The 14040-nt window shown below is 62.9% G+C and overlaps 3 protein-coding genes across 3 annotated transcripts; all 3 read right to left on the reverse strand.

The window, feature by feature from the left end:
* Positions 1–598: 598 nt before the first annotated feature.
* Positions 599–3824, reverse strand: LOC149120674 (hemoglobin subunit theta-1-like). Its single transcript, XM_089321656.1, has 3 exons — positions 3649–3824; positions 3360–3564; positions 599–3264 (listed from the first exon to the last, which is right to left on the reverse strand). The coding sequence occupies exons 1-3, from the start codon at positions 3741–3743 to the stop codon at positions 3136–3138; spliced, it is 429 nt and encodes a 142-aa protein (XP_089177782.1). The 5' UTR covers positions 3744–3824; the 3' UTR covers positions 599–3135.
* A 3714-nt stretch (positions 3825–7538) lies between these two features.
* LOC100357627 (hemoglobin subunit zeta) lies at positions 7539–8387 on the reverse strand. The gene is made up of 3 exons (XM_070063795.2): positions 8293–8387; positions 7808–8012; positions 7539–7640 (listed from the first exon to the last, which is right to left on the reverse strand). The coding sequence occupies exons 1-3, from the start codon at positions 8385–8387 to the stop codon at positions 7539–7541; spliced, it is 402 nt and encodes a 133-aa protein (XP_069919896.1).
* A 2433-nt stretch (positions 8388–10820) lies between these two features.
* Positions 10821–13897, reverse strand: LOC127490061 (hemoglobin subunit zeta). The gene is made up of 2 exons (XM_051842108.3): positions 11122–13897; positions 10821–11036 (listed from the first exon to the last, which is right to left on the reverse strand). Exons 1-2 carry the CDS (start codon positions 11227–11229, stop codon positions 10908–10910), a joined length of 237 nt encoding a protein of 78 aa, XP_051698068.1. The 5' UTR covers positions 11230–13897; the 3' UTR covers positions 10821–10907.
* Between the last annotated feature and the right edge of the window lie 143 nt (positions 13898–14040).

The raw sequence follows: 14040 nt of genomic DNA on the forward strand, positions 1-14040 counted from the left end.
GGGCCTGACACTGCCCAGAGTGCTACGAGGGCTGGTGCCCAGGCTTGTGCTGGGTTGGGCCAGGCTGGACGCCTGATGGCGCTCCCAGGGCATTCAGCCAGGAAGGTGTGCCAGAGCTGCCGGAGTCTGGGCTGTCTGCACTAGGACAGGGGCCAGTTCCAGGGGTGCCAGCCGTGGACGAGGGAGATGCCAGAGGCCTGGGCACACAGCAAGCTCCTGGCCAGCCTGCAGGACTCAGGAAGCAGGGCACCAGGGGCCTGCCCAGGGTCTGGCTCTGGGGCTGTGCAACAGAGGAGGGGAGGGGAGCCCCCGACACGAACTCTCCAACCCGGGGCCCTGGTTCCAGGGGATGGGTGTCAGTGAGAGAGGATTTCTGGTGGCTGCCTCTGTGTAGGACAGCCTGCTTCTGTTTGGTGGGTGTGATGTAGTTGGCCATATTTCAAAGGAGGGTGCTGGCCCCAGGACACCTTTCCCCCTGAGGAATCTGGGGCCTCCTCCCCTGCCCACTCCTGCCCCACAGCTGCTGCAGAGGGGGTCAGTGTGTGCCCGTGGAGTCCTCCAGCCCATCTCCCCCACCTCAGGGACACAGAGACTCCACTGACTTTCAAGCTTTATTCAAAGACCAGGGGTGGGGTGCAGAGTGGGGATGCGGGAGGGGACAGGGGGCAGGGGAACTCCCCGGTCCAGCTTACCCATATCTGCAGGTAACGTGGGGTCAGTTCTCTAAGCCCCTCCCTCACAGCTCTGGGAACAGGATCTCAGTATGTGGGGGAGGGGCAGCTCTGCACAACAGGCTCAAGACCCCAGCCCCAGGACCCCTCTTCAGGGCTGGGTGCCATCTGCCTGGCGGCCCCGGCACAGTCTGGGATCCTCAGCCAGGAGCTGTCTTCCAGGATCTCCTCACTGTGTTAGTTGTTTCCAAGACTGGGAGCCCCAGTACCCTAGCTCCTTACTGGGGCCTGGGGAGACTCGGATTGGGGGAGGGGCCCCTGGACAGGGCCGAGGGGGGGCACGAGGCTGCATGGCACCACCTTCAGCTTGCCCTCAACATGCCTTCAGGCCCGTGTGTGGCTAGGCGGTTAGGACTCAGGCTAAGGGTGGAGTAGTGGCGTAGCGGGGAAAGATGCTGCCTGTGGAGCCCAAGTCCCGTGTGGGCAGCAGTTCAGGCCCCGGGGGCTCCACTTCTGACCCAGCGCCCTGCTGATGCTCCTGGGACTGCAGTGGGAGACGCCTGGTGCTTGGGCCCCTGCACCCACGGGGAGACGTGGAGGAAGTTCCCGGCTCCTGGCTCCCAGCTGCGGATCCACCCTGCTCCTGCTATCGCTGCCGTTAGTGGAGTGAAACATCAGATGGAAGATCTCACTCAGTCTCTGTCTCTCCCTGAAACTCTGCCTTTCAAATAAATCTTTAAAAATAGTTTTTAAATTTATTGTTTCGGAGGTAAATGGAGAGCCCTCCTCCAGTAGTTAACTTCTCTCTGGGAGACAGGAGTTGAGTGCGGGTCTCCCATGTGGGGGGCAGGAACCCAACAACTTGAGCCGGCACTACATGCGCGAGAAGCCGGAGCGAGGAGCTCCCTAACAGCTGAGCTAAACACCTGCCCCACACTGCATGGGCGTCTTGGCAGACAAAGCACCGTCGTCAGCATTGTGGTCCTCTAGAAGTTGTGCGGTCTCGGTGCCCCGATGGGGCTCCGCGGGTTAAGCTCGTGTCAGTGTTGGTTTGAGGCCCAGCTGCTCTGTTCCCAACCCAGCGTCCCACTAACGCCCCTGGGGAGGCAGCAGCTGGGCCCCTGCCACGAATGCCGGAGGCTCCTGGCTTCAGCCTGGCCCAGTCCCAGCTGCTTACTAATGGACAAATCTTTAAAGAAGAAAAGTTCCAGAACGTGGTGAGCCAGGGCACCCAGCACTGCAAATACACTAAACCGCACCAAACTACACAAATATTTATGTGAAAGGGACGACCTTCCATCTGGCTCACTGCCGGTGCCCGCAGTGGCGGTGGCCGGGCCAAGCCAACGCCAGGAGCCCAGACTGGAAATGCAGGGCTCCCACATGGGTGGCAGGGGCCCAGGTGCTTGAAGTGACTGTCACCCCCCAGAGTCCGCAGGAGCCAGGCATCAAGTCCTGGCACAGCCTGGGCATCTCGGCTGCTAGGCCCGACACCCACGCCGGCGGATCTTCCCCTGAGCTCGCTTCTCTCCTGGGAACACCTCGCAGGCGCCCCAGAAACCACAGTTTACAGACATCCTTGTCCCACGTAGCAGTGCCTGGCTCAAGTCCCAGCTCCTGTGCACTTCTGATCCAGGTGCCGGGGAGGGCAGATGCGGTCGGAGACCCGGATGGAGCTCCAGGTTCCTGGCCTCGGACATCGCAGGTCTGGGGAGTGAACCAGCGGTGGAAGACCTTCCCCCACCCCACCCCTCGTCACTCTGCCTCTCAAATCAACCCTCTCAAAAGAATGCTGTGTGTCTCCATGTGGCTGCTTCTGCCGAGCGGTACTGCCGTGCAGGAGTGAGTTTGCCGTGTGTCACGTGGACCTCGAAGAAGTAGGGACAGAAGGTGGAGTTTCTGCAGTGGCCGTGACTGCACATCTGAGGCAAAATCCTGGGCGAGGGCAGCTCTGGCTTTCCAGGGAGGGGTGGGGTCCCGCCAGCCCCGTGGGCTGCAAGGCTGGTCCAGGGGTCCTGTCTCGCCACGGACCTCCGACGTCCAGGGCCCGGTTCCTGCGCTGGGCAGCAGGGGGCTCCCTTCCCCGATTGTCCGCTGTGCGGCTGCCAGGGCCTAGGCCGGACTCCGCCCCGGGAGACAGAAGGGCCTCGGCCTGGCACCAGGCCTGTGCAGCTGGGTTTGAGCGGAGTCCAGGAGGACTAAGCGAGCAGTACTGCGAAGGGCCTGGACTGGGCGTCAACAGCCCCCCGACCACCTCCTGCCTGCCACCCTCCTGGCCAAGGCCAAGGAATTCGAATTTGGGACCTGGTGCCCCAAACCCGCCAGCCCCTTGGTTTGCGGACCCGAGGCCATCCCCACACACACATCCCCAGGGAGCACTCGGTTCAGGCTGCTGCCCCGGGGCTTTACTCCAACACGACGGCGTCGCGGGGGGCGGGGCGTCCCACGACCTCCCACCCTCCATTCAGCGGTACTTGGAGGTCAGCGCCGAGATCACGTGGTGCAGGAATTTGTCCACCGAGGCGTGCATGGCGGGGCCGAAGTCTCCAGGGTAGTGCCGGGCGAGGGTCACCAGCAGACAGTGGCCCAGCAGCTGCAGGGAGGGGTCGTTCCCGCTCGCGGTCCATCGATTCTCCTCCCCCACCCCGCCTAGGGGAGCCCCCTCCCCGGCGAAGTCCCGGCGCTCACCCCGAAGTGGTGGGGGTCCACGCGCAGCGTGCGCACGTGCAGGTCGCTCAGAGCGGACAGGGCGCCGGGCAGGTCGTCCAGGTGGTCTGCGGCGAGGGTCAGCGCGTCGGCCACCTTGCGGCCGTGGGCTCTGACCTGGGCGGAGCCCGGGCTCAGGTCCATGTGGGAGAAGTAGATCTTGGTGCGCGGGAAGGCCTCCAAGGTTCTGCGGGAGGAGGGGGATGTGGTGCGTGTGGGGGCCCCGCGGGCGCGGGGCGCGGCGGGCCGGGGGCGCCCTCCCGGTGCGCACCTCTCCAGGGCCTCGGTCGCGTAGACGCCCACGTTGCTCCCCAGCTTCTTCCACAGGGCGCGCAGCAGCGCCCGCTCCGCCGCCGACAGCGCCATCCCGCAGCGGCGGGCAGCGGCGGGCAGCGGCGGGCGCGGCGGGCAGCGGCGGGCAGCGGCGGGCGCGGCGGGCGCGGCGGGCCGGGTCCCCGCGGGCCTCTGGGGGCGTGGCGCAGGCCCGTCCCGCCCCGCGGCGCCGCCGCGCGCACCCGGAGGCCCGCGCACGCACGCAGTCTCGGTCCGCCACTTTCGGGCTCGCTCTGAACCCCAGGCCTTTCAGCAAAACACACATTTGAAACATTCAGTGGAGACACATGTTATGCACACGCGCAGAGGGAGACCTGGACAGGACGCGGAACCCCGGCAGAGCGCGGGCGCTGCGCGAGATGGTGACAGCGACTCCCGGGCTGGGCCGCCGCGCGGTCGGGGTGGCTCGCAGCAGGAGTTCCGTTGCGGGCGGCCAACACCTGCACCTGCTGAGTGCCTAGCCGAGCCTTGCAGCTCCCACACTGAGCTGTCAAGCCAGCGCGTGCGACCCTCCCCACCTCTACTCCCAAACTGCCGGGGCAGTGCCTCCAGCCCCTCCTCCAGCCCACCAACCTCCTCTCTGTTTCCACGGATTTGCTTGTTGTGTGTGTGTGTGTGTGTGTGTTTAATAAATGGGATTATTCAACATGTGGACTTTTAAAAAAAGTCATAGATTTTTTAAATGCTTGCATTTATTTTTCTTGGACAGAAATCAATGTTACATTAATTTGAATATAGATTCATTATCCAATTATGAAACAAGATGCACACAGACATTATAAGCTGAGTGTTGATGACTTAAGGCACTGAGGTTGTAATTGTAATTACAGAGACAGCCACACACACAAATTCCTAACCTACTAAATAGCAGCTGTATACCCATGACGCCAATTAGCTATACTTTCTACTTATGACACTTATCAGTGTCCACTCTGGGTTAAACCAAGCAGGACTGGCCTGCCGTGATTCCAGGCAAGTGAGCGCCTCTGCTTGCTGCAGAGGTGGCCCTGGACCCGAGAGGGCACGCGGGGGTCAGGGGAAGCCGGACACAGCCGGGGCCAGCAGAGGACTGGCGTCTGTGGTCCACCTAATGTGGGTGTGCCGCCTCCGGGCAGTGTGTCTCCCACTGCTGAGCCCTGGCACTTGTGGGGGCCACGTCCCTGAATGGAACTCCAGGAGACCCACAGAGCACATGGGGTCACGCCCTGCCAGCCGCACCCCCAAGTGGTCCCCTCACAGTGCCTCCACCCCTCCCACAGACCTGGGCACTGGAGCCCCCCCCCCCCGCCCTTCTGCTGACTGACCACAAAACCCAGGCGGGAGCAGAGGAAGCAAGCCAGCGGCTAAGAAGCCGAGTCTCCAGCCTGGTCATCGATGACCACTGCTCCCCAACCTGAGCTGCACGGAGCTGGGCGTCTGGTCGGAGAAGCGGGGTCTCTACCCCAGTGGGTGGGCTCCTGCACCCGGCTGCTCCTCAGCAGGCAGTGTTGCAGGTTCAGCCGTGCCCCACCATTCCCGGCTACGGCGGTGCCCCACCATTCCCGGCTACGGCGGTGCCCCACCATTCCTGGCTACGGCGGCACCACAGTCTGCCCACTCACCTGCTCAGGTGCACCTGTCGCGCCCCACCCTCACCTGTCTCCCTTCCTCTCAAGGAGCGAAGACGCCCCTTCCCACGGCTCCCACTGCCCCCGAGGTGCCCAAGGGGCTGCCACGGTGTCCTCCAAGGAGGAGCCCCAGACTGGGCGTGAGAGGACACTGGTGTTAGCCAGGGGCTGGATGGCACGGCAAACCTCCCTCTTCAGGAAGGAAGCCTGCCGCGGGCACTGTCCACCCCGGGCCCCCGCTGCCTCAGGGCAGGGGTGCCAGCCCCAGGGTGGCCACGTGGGCACTGGGCCTCACTGGCCCCAAGCGCGACCTAAGGGTCTTAGGAGTGAGCGTCCCCGGGTGCTGCTGGGATCTGCAGCCTGCACTCGACCTCCGGTTTTGTCTGCACCGTGGGTGGGTGGGTGGGTGGGTGGGTACGTTTGGGAGGCTGAGGGAGAGCCAGTGCCCTCCCGAGATCCTGGGGGAGCCGGGGACCCAGGCTGGAGGCAGCCGAGTGGCACGAGTGTGTGCATGTGTCGGGGGGGGGTTCTTTCAGCAGCCCCTCGTGGACTTGCAAGCAGGAAGGAAGGAACCAGCCGGTTGCCCACTCCTGTCCCCTGCAGCTGCACAGGGGGCCTCGGCACGTGCACGGACGTGTCCCCAGGCCGGCCCTGCACCTCAGGTCACAGACTCCACGGACACTGTCGGCCACTCACTCAGACTTTATTCAAAGACCAGGGGTGGGCTGCGGGGATGGGGGGTGCAGGGGGCAGAAGGCAGGGGAACTCCCCGGTCCAGCTTACCCATATCTGCAGGTAACGTGGGGTCAGTTCTCTAAGCCCCTCCCTCACAGCTCTGGGAACAGGATCTCAGTGTGTGGGGGAGGGGCAGCTCTGCACAACAGGCTCAAGACCCCAGCCCCAGGACCCCTCTTCAGGGCTGGGTGCCATCTGCCTGGCCGCCCCGGCACAGTCTGGGATCCTCAGCCAGGAGCTGTCTTCCAGGATCTCCTCACTGTGTTAGTTGTTTCCAAGACTGGGAGCCCCAGTACCCTAGCTCCTTACTGGGGCCTGGGGAGACTCGGATTGGGGGAGGGGCCCCTGGACAGGGCTGGGAGGGGGAGCACGAGGCTGCATGGCACCACCTTCAGCTTGCCCTCAACATGCCTTCAGGCCCGTGTGTGGCTAGGCTGTTAGGACTCAGGCTAAGGGTGGAGTAGTGGCGTAGCGGGGAAAGATGCTGCCTGTGGAGCCCAAGTCCCGTGTGGGCAGCAGTTCAGGCCCCGGGGGCTCCACTTCTGACCCAGCGCCCTGCTGATGCTCCTGGGACTGCAGTGGGAGACGCCTGGGTGCTTGGGCCCCTGCACCCACGGGGAGGTCTGGAAGAAGCTCCTGGCGCCTGACTGTGGTCTGGCCCAGCCCTGGCCACTGTGGCCATTTGAGGAGCCATCCAGCAGATGGAAGATCTCTTGTTCTCTGTCTCTGCCTCTTTCTCTGTAACTCTGCCTTTCAAATAAATAAATCTCCTTTAAAAAACCCGTAATGTCTAAACTCTGTCACATCACGAGGTATATTAGCATGTTTAAAGTAAAAGACCCAGGAACCACACGGACCACAGGGAGTGCCTCGGGGTGAATGAAGCCAGGCCCCTGCTCCCGTTGTAGCTCCTGGGAGGAGCACCTGCAGGCAGCCGTGAGGCTCCGTGACAGCTCTTCCCTGCTCCTGAACTGAGTTCCTGCTCTGGCCTCGCTGAGGGTCTGTAACCCCGCAGGACCCACTGTGCCCCAGCACCTCCCGGATGTGTGATCCTGGCCAGAGATCTGGAGCGGGACCCGGATGTGGCGGGTGCACTTATTGTACCTGGCCGGCGCCGGCGCCACCGCCCTGCATGATCTTATGAGATCAACGACCGGCCTGTGCCAAAGGAGTGCCCAGCCTTCAGCCTGCGGGACTCAGAGCGCCTGTGCCGCTCGAACTCTCCGAGGGACCTGGGGATGCTCCCCGGGATGGAGGGAGCAGCCGGATCCCCAGTGCAGCCGCTAGGGTCGCGGGAGTCGGCCCGCACTGCGGACACCGACCCGGCCCGCTGGGCACAGCTTCTGCCCCTTTCCCCTGGCACAAGGAAAGCGGGACACAGCTCATCCTTCTGCATGAGTTTATTGGGGAGTGGAGAGGGTGCCCGGGCGGGTCAGGGACACAGGAGGGGTGTCCGGCTGTCCAGGGGTGCGGAGAACGCTCAGGACTACTTAGCGGTCTTGACGTCAGACATTCGGCCCAGGAACTTGTCCCAGGCAGCTTGGGCCTCGGCGGTGAAGTCTCTGGGCAGGTTCCTGGCCAGGGTGACCTGCAGGCAGTGGGACAGGAGCTGTGCGCCAGGGGGCGGTCAGCAGCAGGCGGAGAGGTAGACACCAAGGGCCTCCCCAGATCCAGGACCCCACCCCGGCCCGGACCTCGCGCCCAGCCCTGCCCACAAGGCCCCGTCCCACCCAGTCGCCCGTGCTCTGCGCTCACCCTGAAGTTGACCGGGTCAATGCGCAGCTTGTAGGCGAGCAGGTCGCTTAGAGAGGACAGCGCGCTATCCAAGTTGTCCATGTTCTTGACTGCGTCGTCCAGCGCGGCCGCCACTTCGGCTCCATGAGCCCGCAGTTGCGCGGAGCCCGGGCGCAGGTCGAAGTGCGGGAAGGAGATCTTGGTCTGCGGGAAGCTGAGGAAGAGCCTGGGGGCGGGCGCCCCACACCCAGCAGTCAGGAGAAGCCCACTTTCACGCAGTGTTTGCAAGGCAAAACCCAGCGTGCAGTCCACAGGGAGTGCACACGGGCATTTCAGACAGGGACTGCGGACCAGCCCAGCCCCTGCTCCCCTGTTCCTGTCACTCAGTCCCCAGCTGCTGGTGGAGGCCGTGAGCAGGAAGACTGGCCACTGCGTCACCGTCCCTCCTCCTGACCTCTCCCCGTCCCTGGTCTGGACACTCAGGCTGTGACCCATGGGGCACCTACCTCTCCAGGGCCTCAGTGCCGATGGCCTCAGACTGGGAGGAGACCTTGTCCCAGAGGGACATGATGATGGTCCTCTCGCTCTTGGTCAGAGACATGGTGAGGCCGGGGCTGGGCTGCTGCAAGGGGCTGGAGGTGCTGAGCACTGGGTGTGGTGGTGCTCAGCTCCCAGGCTCCCTTATATACGGGGAGCAGAGTCCAGCCAGGCCCTGGCTCTTCTGGGAAGAGGGGAGGAGCAGAAGGGGCTGTGGGGGTGGGGTCTGTTATTGGGCACCATGACAGAGGCGGTCAGGGCCTGGTGGGGGAGGCGGGTGAGGGGCTACCACTCTTGCTGGGCCTTCCAGGGGCGTTGGCCGCAGTCTCTCCACTGGGTCCAGGGGAGATAGGGGCCCTGCCGTCCCAGGGGTCATCCCAGCATGGCCATGCTGCGCTGTCCTCATCCTCCCAGAGTCACAAAATGGGGACAACCAGAGCAGCAGGGGCCGCTGCCCGCCCTCGGGCCACCCCACCCAGGCACTGGTCAGGCCGACCCACGGGTGTCTGTGACCCTGAGTTCCCTCCAGGAACACGGCTCTCCCTGGGGCGCTGAGCGGAGCCCTCTGTGCCCTGAGCTTGGGAGGAGCCGGCAGGCTGATGGGAGATCAGCCACCTGAGGTCACGTGCTGCTGCTGGGGACCCCAGTGTTGCCCTGGGCGGGGCTGCTGCAGCACGGGCACCTGCCTTCTATGTCTTAGAGATCCTTTGTGTACTTGCCAGGCAGACGAGGGCCTGCACGGCCGGAGCTGGGCCAGGGCTGAGGCCAGGAGCCAGGAAGTGCATCCAGGTCTCCCGCGGGAGTGGCAGAATCCAGGTAGTGCAGCTGTCAGTGCTGCCTCCCGGGGCCACACCAGCAGGAGTGGAGGTGGGCCCTGACCCGGCTCTCCCAGCAGTGAGGCCGATAGCCTCCCCACACGACGAGATAGAAGAAAAATCCCAGCACAAGATAGTCGCCTCTGTCGCTTTAGGCTTGTCTGGGCTGTAACCAGCAGCTGCCACACACAGCCAGCTCCATCACCCGCACACTCCTCAGCCACGCTCTGGCTGCCCTCCTCCCCTCCCCAGCCTCTGGAAACCACTACAAGTTTGTGTTTTGCAAGAATGTCCTGTATGGGCCAGCACCGTGCACAGTGGGTTAAGCCACTGTGTGTGACACAGGCATTCCATGTGGGCAGCGGTTGGAGGGTGGGCTGCTCTTCTTCCAGTCCAGCCCGCTCCTAATGTGCCTGGGAAAGCAGCAGAAGATGGCCCCAGAGCCTGGGTGCCTGCCACCTCTGTGCCACACAGGATGGTGTCCAGGCTCCTGGCTCCAGCCTGGCCCAGTCCCAGCCTTTGAAGCCGTTTGTGGAGTGAACACTGGATGGAAGATCTCTCTCTGTCCCTCTCTCTCTCTGTCCCTCTCTCTCTGTCCCTCTCTCTCTCTGTCCCTCTCTTTCTCTGTCCCTCTCTCTCTTTCTCTCTCCATGTCTCTGTCTCTACAACTCAGCTTTTCCAATAAGTAAATCCCAAAAGGAACGTCGTGTCCATGGAGTCGTCGGTGCAGTCTGTGCAGATGCCTCCTTCCCCTCATCCGGGCGGGGCTGGGCGGCAGCACTCGACTCCTCTCTGGGGCAAGGCCGGACGTGGTCCGTTCACGCCTTGAGGACATTTGGGTTGCTAAGGCCCAGACAGCCGCTGTGAACATTCACGGGGTGGGCTCCGTGGGAACACAGGCTTCCTTCTGTGCAGGGTTCCCAGCAGGGTAGACACGTGTGTCTCTGACATCCTAGGATGCTGCCCTGTTCCCGCCCTGTCGGCATGAAGGGACGGGCCACGGCCTGCAATGTGCCACCGTGTCCCTCCGGGCTGTCCTGACAGCGTGCCGTCGTGTGTCCCTGTGGCTCACCCTGTGCCTCTGCTAGCATGGACGCCTCTGCTCTATTGTTTCTGGTGAATATTAGTACAAGTGTTTTGCTGAAATTATTTTATTCATTTAGTGAAAGACTTCCAAGAGAGAGGCAGAGACAGAAGAGAGAGCTCCTCCATCTGCCGGCCCACAGCTCTGCTGCCACGAAGGCCTTAGCTGACTTGACGGCTAGTGACAGCTCTTCCCTGCTCCTGAACTGAGTTCCTGCTCTGGCCTCGCTGAGGGTCTGTATCCCCGCAGGACCCACTGTGCCCCAGCACCTCCCGGATGTGTGATCCTGGCCAGAGATCTGGAGCGGGACCCGGATGCGCCGGCGCCATCGCCCTGCATGACCTTATCAGATCAACGACCGGCCTGTGCCAAAGGAGTGCCCAGCCTTCAGCCTGCGGGACTCAGAGCGCCTGTGCCGCTCGAACTCTCCGAGGGACCTGGGGATGCTCCCCGGGATGGAGGGAGCGGCTGGATCCCCAGTGCAGCCCCTAGGGTCGCGGGAGTCGGCCTGCACTGCGGACACCGACCCGGCCCGCTGGGCACAGCTTCTGCCCCTTTCCCCTGGCACAAGGAACGCGGGACACAGCTCATCCTTCTGCATGAGTTTATTGGGGAGTGGAGAGGGTGCCCGGGCGGGTCAGGGACACGGGAGGGGTGTCCGGCTGTCCAGGGGTGCTGAGTGTTCTCAGGGGTACTTCTCGGTCAGGATGATGAACACGTGGCGCAGGAACTTGTCCCAGGTGAGTTGCGACTCGGCGGTGAAGTCCCTGGACAGGTACCCGGCCAGGGTGACCAGCAGGCAGTTGGGCAGCAGCTGCGTGGCAGGGGGCAGTCAGGGCGGGTGGGCAGCCCCAGACCCCAACCCTGCCCACAGGAGGGAGTCTGTGCTCTGCGCTCACCCTGAAGTTGACCGGGTCCACGCGAAGCATGTAGGGGAGCGTGTGCCTCAGCGTGGACAGCGTGCCATCCAAGTTGTCCATGTTCTTGACCGCGTTGTCCACCGCCATGCCAGCTTGACGCCATGAGTGTGCACCTGCGCCGAGGCCGTATGCGGGGGATGTGCGAGAAGTGGGTCCTGGTATTTGGGAATCTGAGGAAGAGCCGGGGGAGGGGGCCCCACACCCGGCAGTCAGGAAAGCACATTTTACACAGTCTTTGCAAGGCAAAACCCAGCGTGCAGTCCACAGGGAGCGCACACGGGCATTTCAGACAGGGACTGCGGCCCAGCCGAGCCAGGGCTCCCCTGTTCCTTCCTGCCACACAGTCCAGCTCCCTCTTACAGTGCCTGGGAAAGCAGCAGAAGATGGCCCCAGAGCCTGGGTGCCTGCCACCTCCGTGCCACACAGGATGGAATCAGGCTCCTGGCTCCAGCCTGGCCCAGTCCCAGCCTTCGAAGCCGTTTGTGGAGTGAACCCTGGATGGAAGATCTCTCTCTGTCCCTCTCTCTCTCTGTCCCTCTCTCTCTTTGTGTCCCTCTCTCTCTTTCTCTCGCCATGTCTCTGTCTCTACAACTCAGCTTTTCCAATAAGTAAATCCCAAAAGGAACGTCGTGTCCATGGAGTCGTCGGTGCAGTCTGTGCAGATGCCTCCTTCCCCTTCATCCGGGCGGGGCTGGGCGGCAGCACTCGACTCCTCTCTGGGGCAAGGCCGGACGTGGTCCGTTCACGCCTTGAGGACATTTGGGTTGCTATGGCCCAGACAGCCGCTGTGAACATTCACGGGGTGGGCTCCGTGGGAACACAGGCTTCCTTCTCTTTTATTGATTTATTGAAAGACTTCCAAGAGAGCGGGAGAGACAGGGAAAGAGAGCTCCTCCACTGCCGGCCCACAGCTCTGCTGCCACAAAGGCCTTAAGTGACCCAGGCTGAAACCAGGAGAGGGGCTCCACCCAGGTCTCCCAGGTGGGTTCAAGGGCCCAAACACTTGGGGCCACCGTCCCCTGCTTTTCCCAGGCTGGTAGCATGGAGCTGGGTCAGAGGTGGAGCGCCAGGGACTCCAGTTTGATGCCAGGTGCAGGCGGCTAAGCCACAGGGCCCTGTGCCATGACAGCAACCCCATGCTGTGCTCATTCCTTTTCCATTGGTTCACCCTCCAATGGCTGCTGCGGCCGGTACACCATGCTGATCCGAAGCCCGGAGCCAGGTGCTTCCTCCTGGTCTCCCATGCGGGTGCAGGGCCCAAGGACCTGGGCCATCCTCCACTGCACTCCCGGGCCAGGGCAGAGAGCTGGACTGGAAGAGGAGCAACCGGACAGAATCCGGTGCCCCAGCCGGGACTAGAACCCGGGGTGCCGGCGCCGCAGGCCGAGGATTAGCCTACTGAGCTGCGGATCCGGCCTAATTTTGTTTTGAATGACTTATTTATTTATGTACTGAATTGAAAGGCAGAGTGACACAAAGATAGGGAAGTCCTCGGATTGGTCTCCCATCTGCTACTTCACTCCCCATATGCTTTCACTGGGCTGAGCTGGGCAAACCAGGAGGAACTCCATCCGGGTCGCACCTGGGTGGCAGGGCCCTAAGTACAGGGGTCGTCACCCACTGCATCCCAGGGAGCTGAGGGAGGGAAGCAGCAGGGCTTCAACGGGCACTCTGGTACGACATGCAGGCCTCCCAAGGGCGCTTCATCAGGGGCCACACAACGCCTGATCCTGTCTCTGTCTCTCTCTGTCAAGATGTTTCTGTATTTGAAAGACAGAGAGAAGAGAGTAAGGGAGGTAGCACTCCCACCCACTGGTTCACTTCCCAAAGAGCTGCAACAGCTCCAGCTGTGCTGGCCTAAGCCGGGAGCCAGTGTCTCCAAGCCTGTCAGGAACCCAAGTCCTTGAGTCATCACCTCCCTCCTTCCCAGGGTGCATGTGCAAGAAATGGATCTGACGCACATGGAGCCAGGACCCAGACCCAGGCACTCAGGGATGTGGGTGTGACTTTTCACTGTGCCAACACACACCCCTGGTTATTTCTTCAGTGTTTTTGTATATTGAGTGAAGATGGATGGGGCTGTGCAGGGGGAGTTGGTGGTGGGGAGGGAGCTGCCAACGGCTCAGCCGGGGCCATGGCAGAGAAAGCGGTGCCAGGGCCTGACACTGCCCAGAGTGCTACGAGGGCTGGTGCCCAGGCTTGTGCTGGGTTGGGCCAGGCTGGACGCCTGATGGCGCTCCCAGGGCATTCAGCCAGGAAGGTGTGCCAGAGCTGCCGGAGTCTGGGCTGTCTGCACTAGGACAGGGGCCAGTTCCAGGGGTGCCAGCCGTGGACGAGGGAGATGCCAGAGGCCTGGGCACACAGCAAGCTCCTGGCCAGCCTGCAGGACTCAGGAAGCAGGGCACCAGGGGCCTGCCCAGGGTCTGGCTCTGGGGCTGTGCAACAGAGGAGGGGAGGGGAGCCCCCGACACGAACTCTCCAACCCGGGGCCCTGGTTCCAGGGGATGGGTGTCAGTGAGAGAGGATTTCTGGTGGCTGCCTCTGTGTAGGACAGCCTGCTTCTGTTTGGTGGGTGTGATGTAGTTGGCCATATTTCAAAGGAGGGTGCTGGCCCCGGACACCTTTCCCCCTGAGGAAGTCTGGGGCCTCCTCCCCTGCCCACTCCTGCCCCACAGCTTCTGCAGAGGGGGTCAGTGTGTGCCCGTGGAGTCCTCCAGCCCATCTCCCCCACCTCAGGGACACAGAGACTCCACTGACATTCAAGCTTTATTCAAAGACCAGGGGTGGGGTGCAGAGTGGGGATGCGGGAGGGGACAGGGGGCAGGGGAACTCCCCGGTCCAGCTTACCCATATCTGCAGGTAACGTGGGGTCAGTTCTCTAAGCCCCTCCCTCACAGC

The sequence above is a fragment of the Oryctolagus cuniculus genome, chromosome 19, assembly GCF_051225735.1.
Source record: "Oryctolagus cuniculus isolate XC-2025 breed Fujian yellow rabbit chromosome 19, ASM5122573v1, whole genome shotgun sequence".
NCBI lineage: Eukaryota > Metazoa > Chordata > Mammalia > Lagomorpha > Leporidae > Oryctolagus > Oryctolagus cuniculus.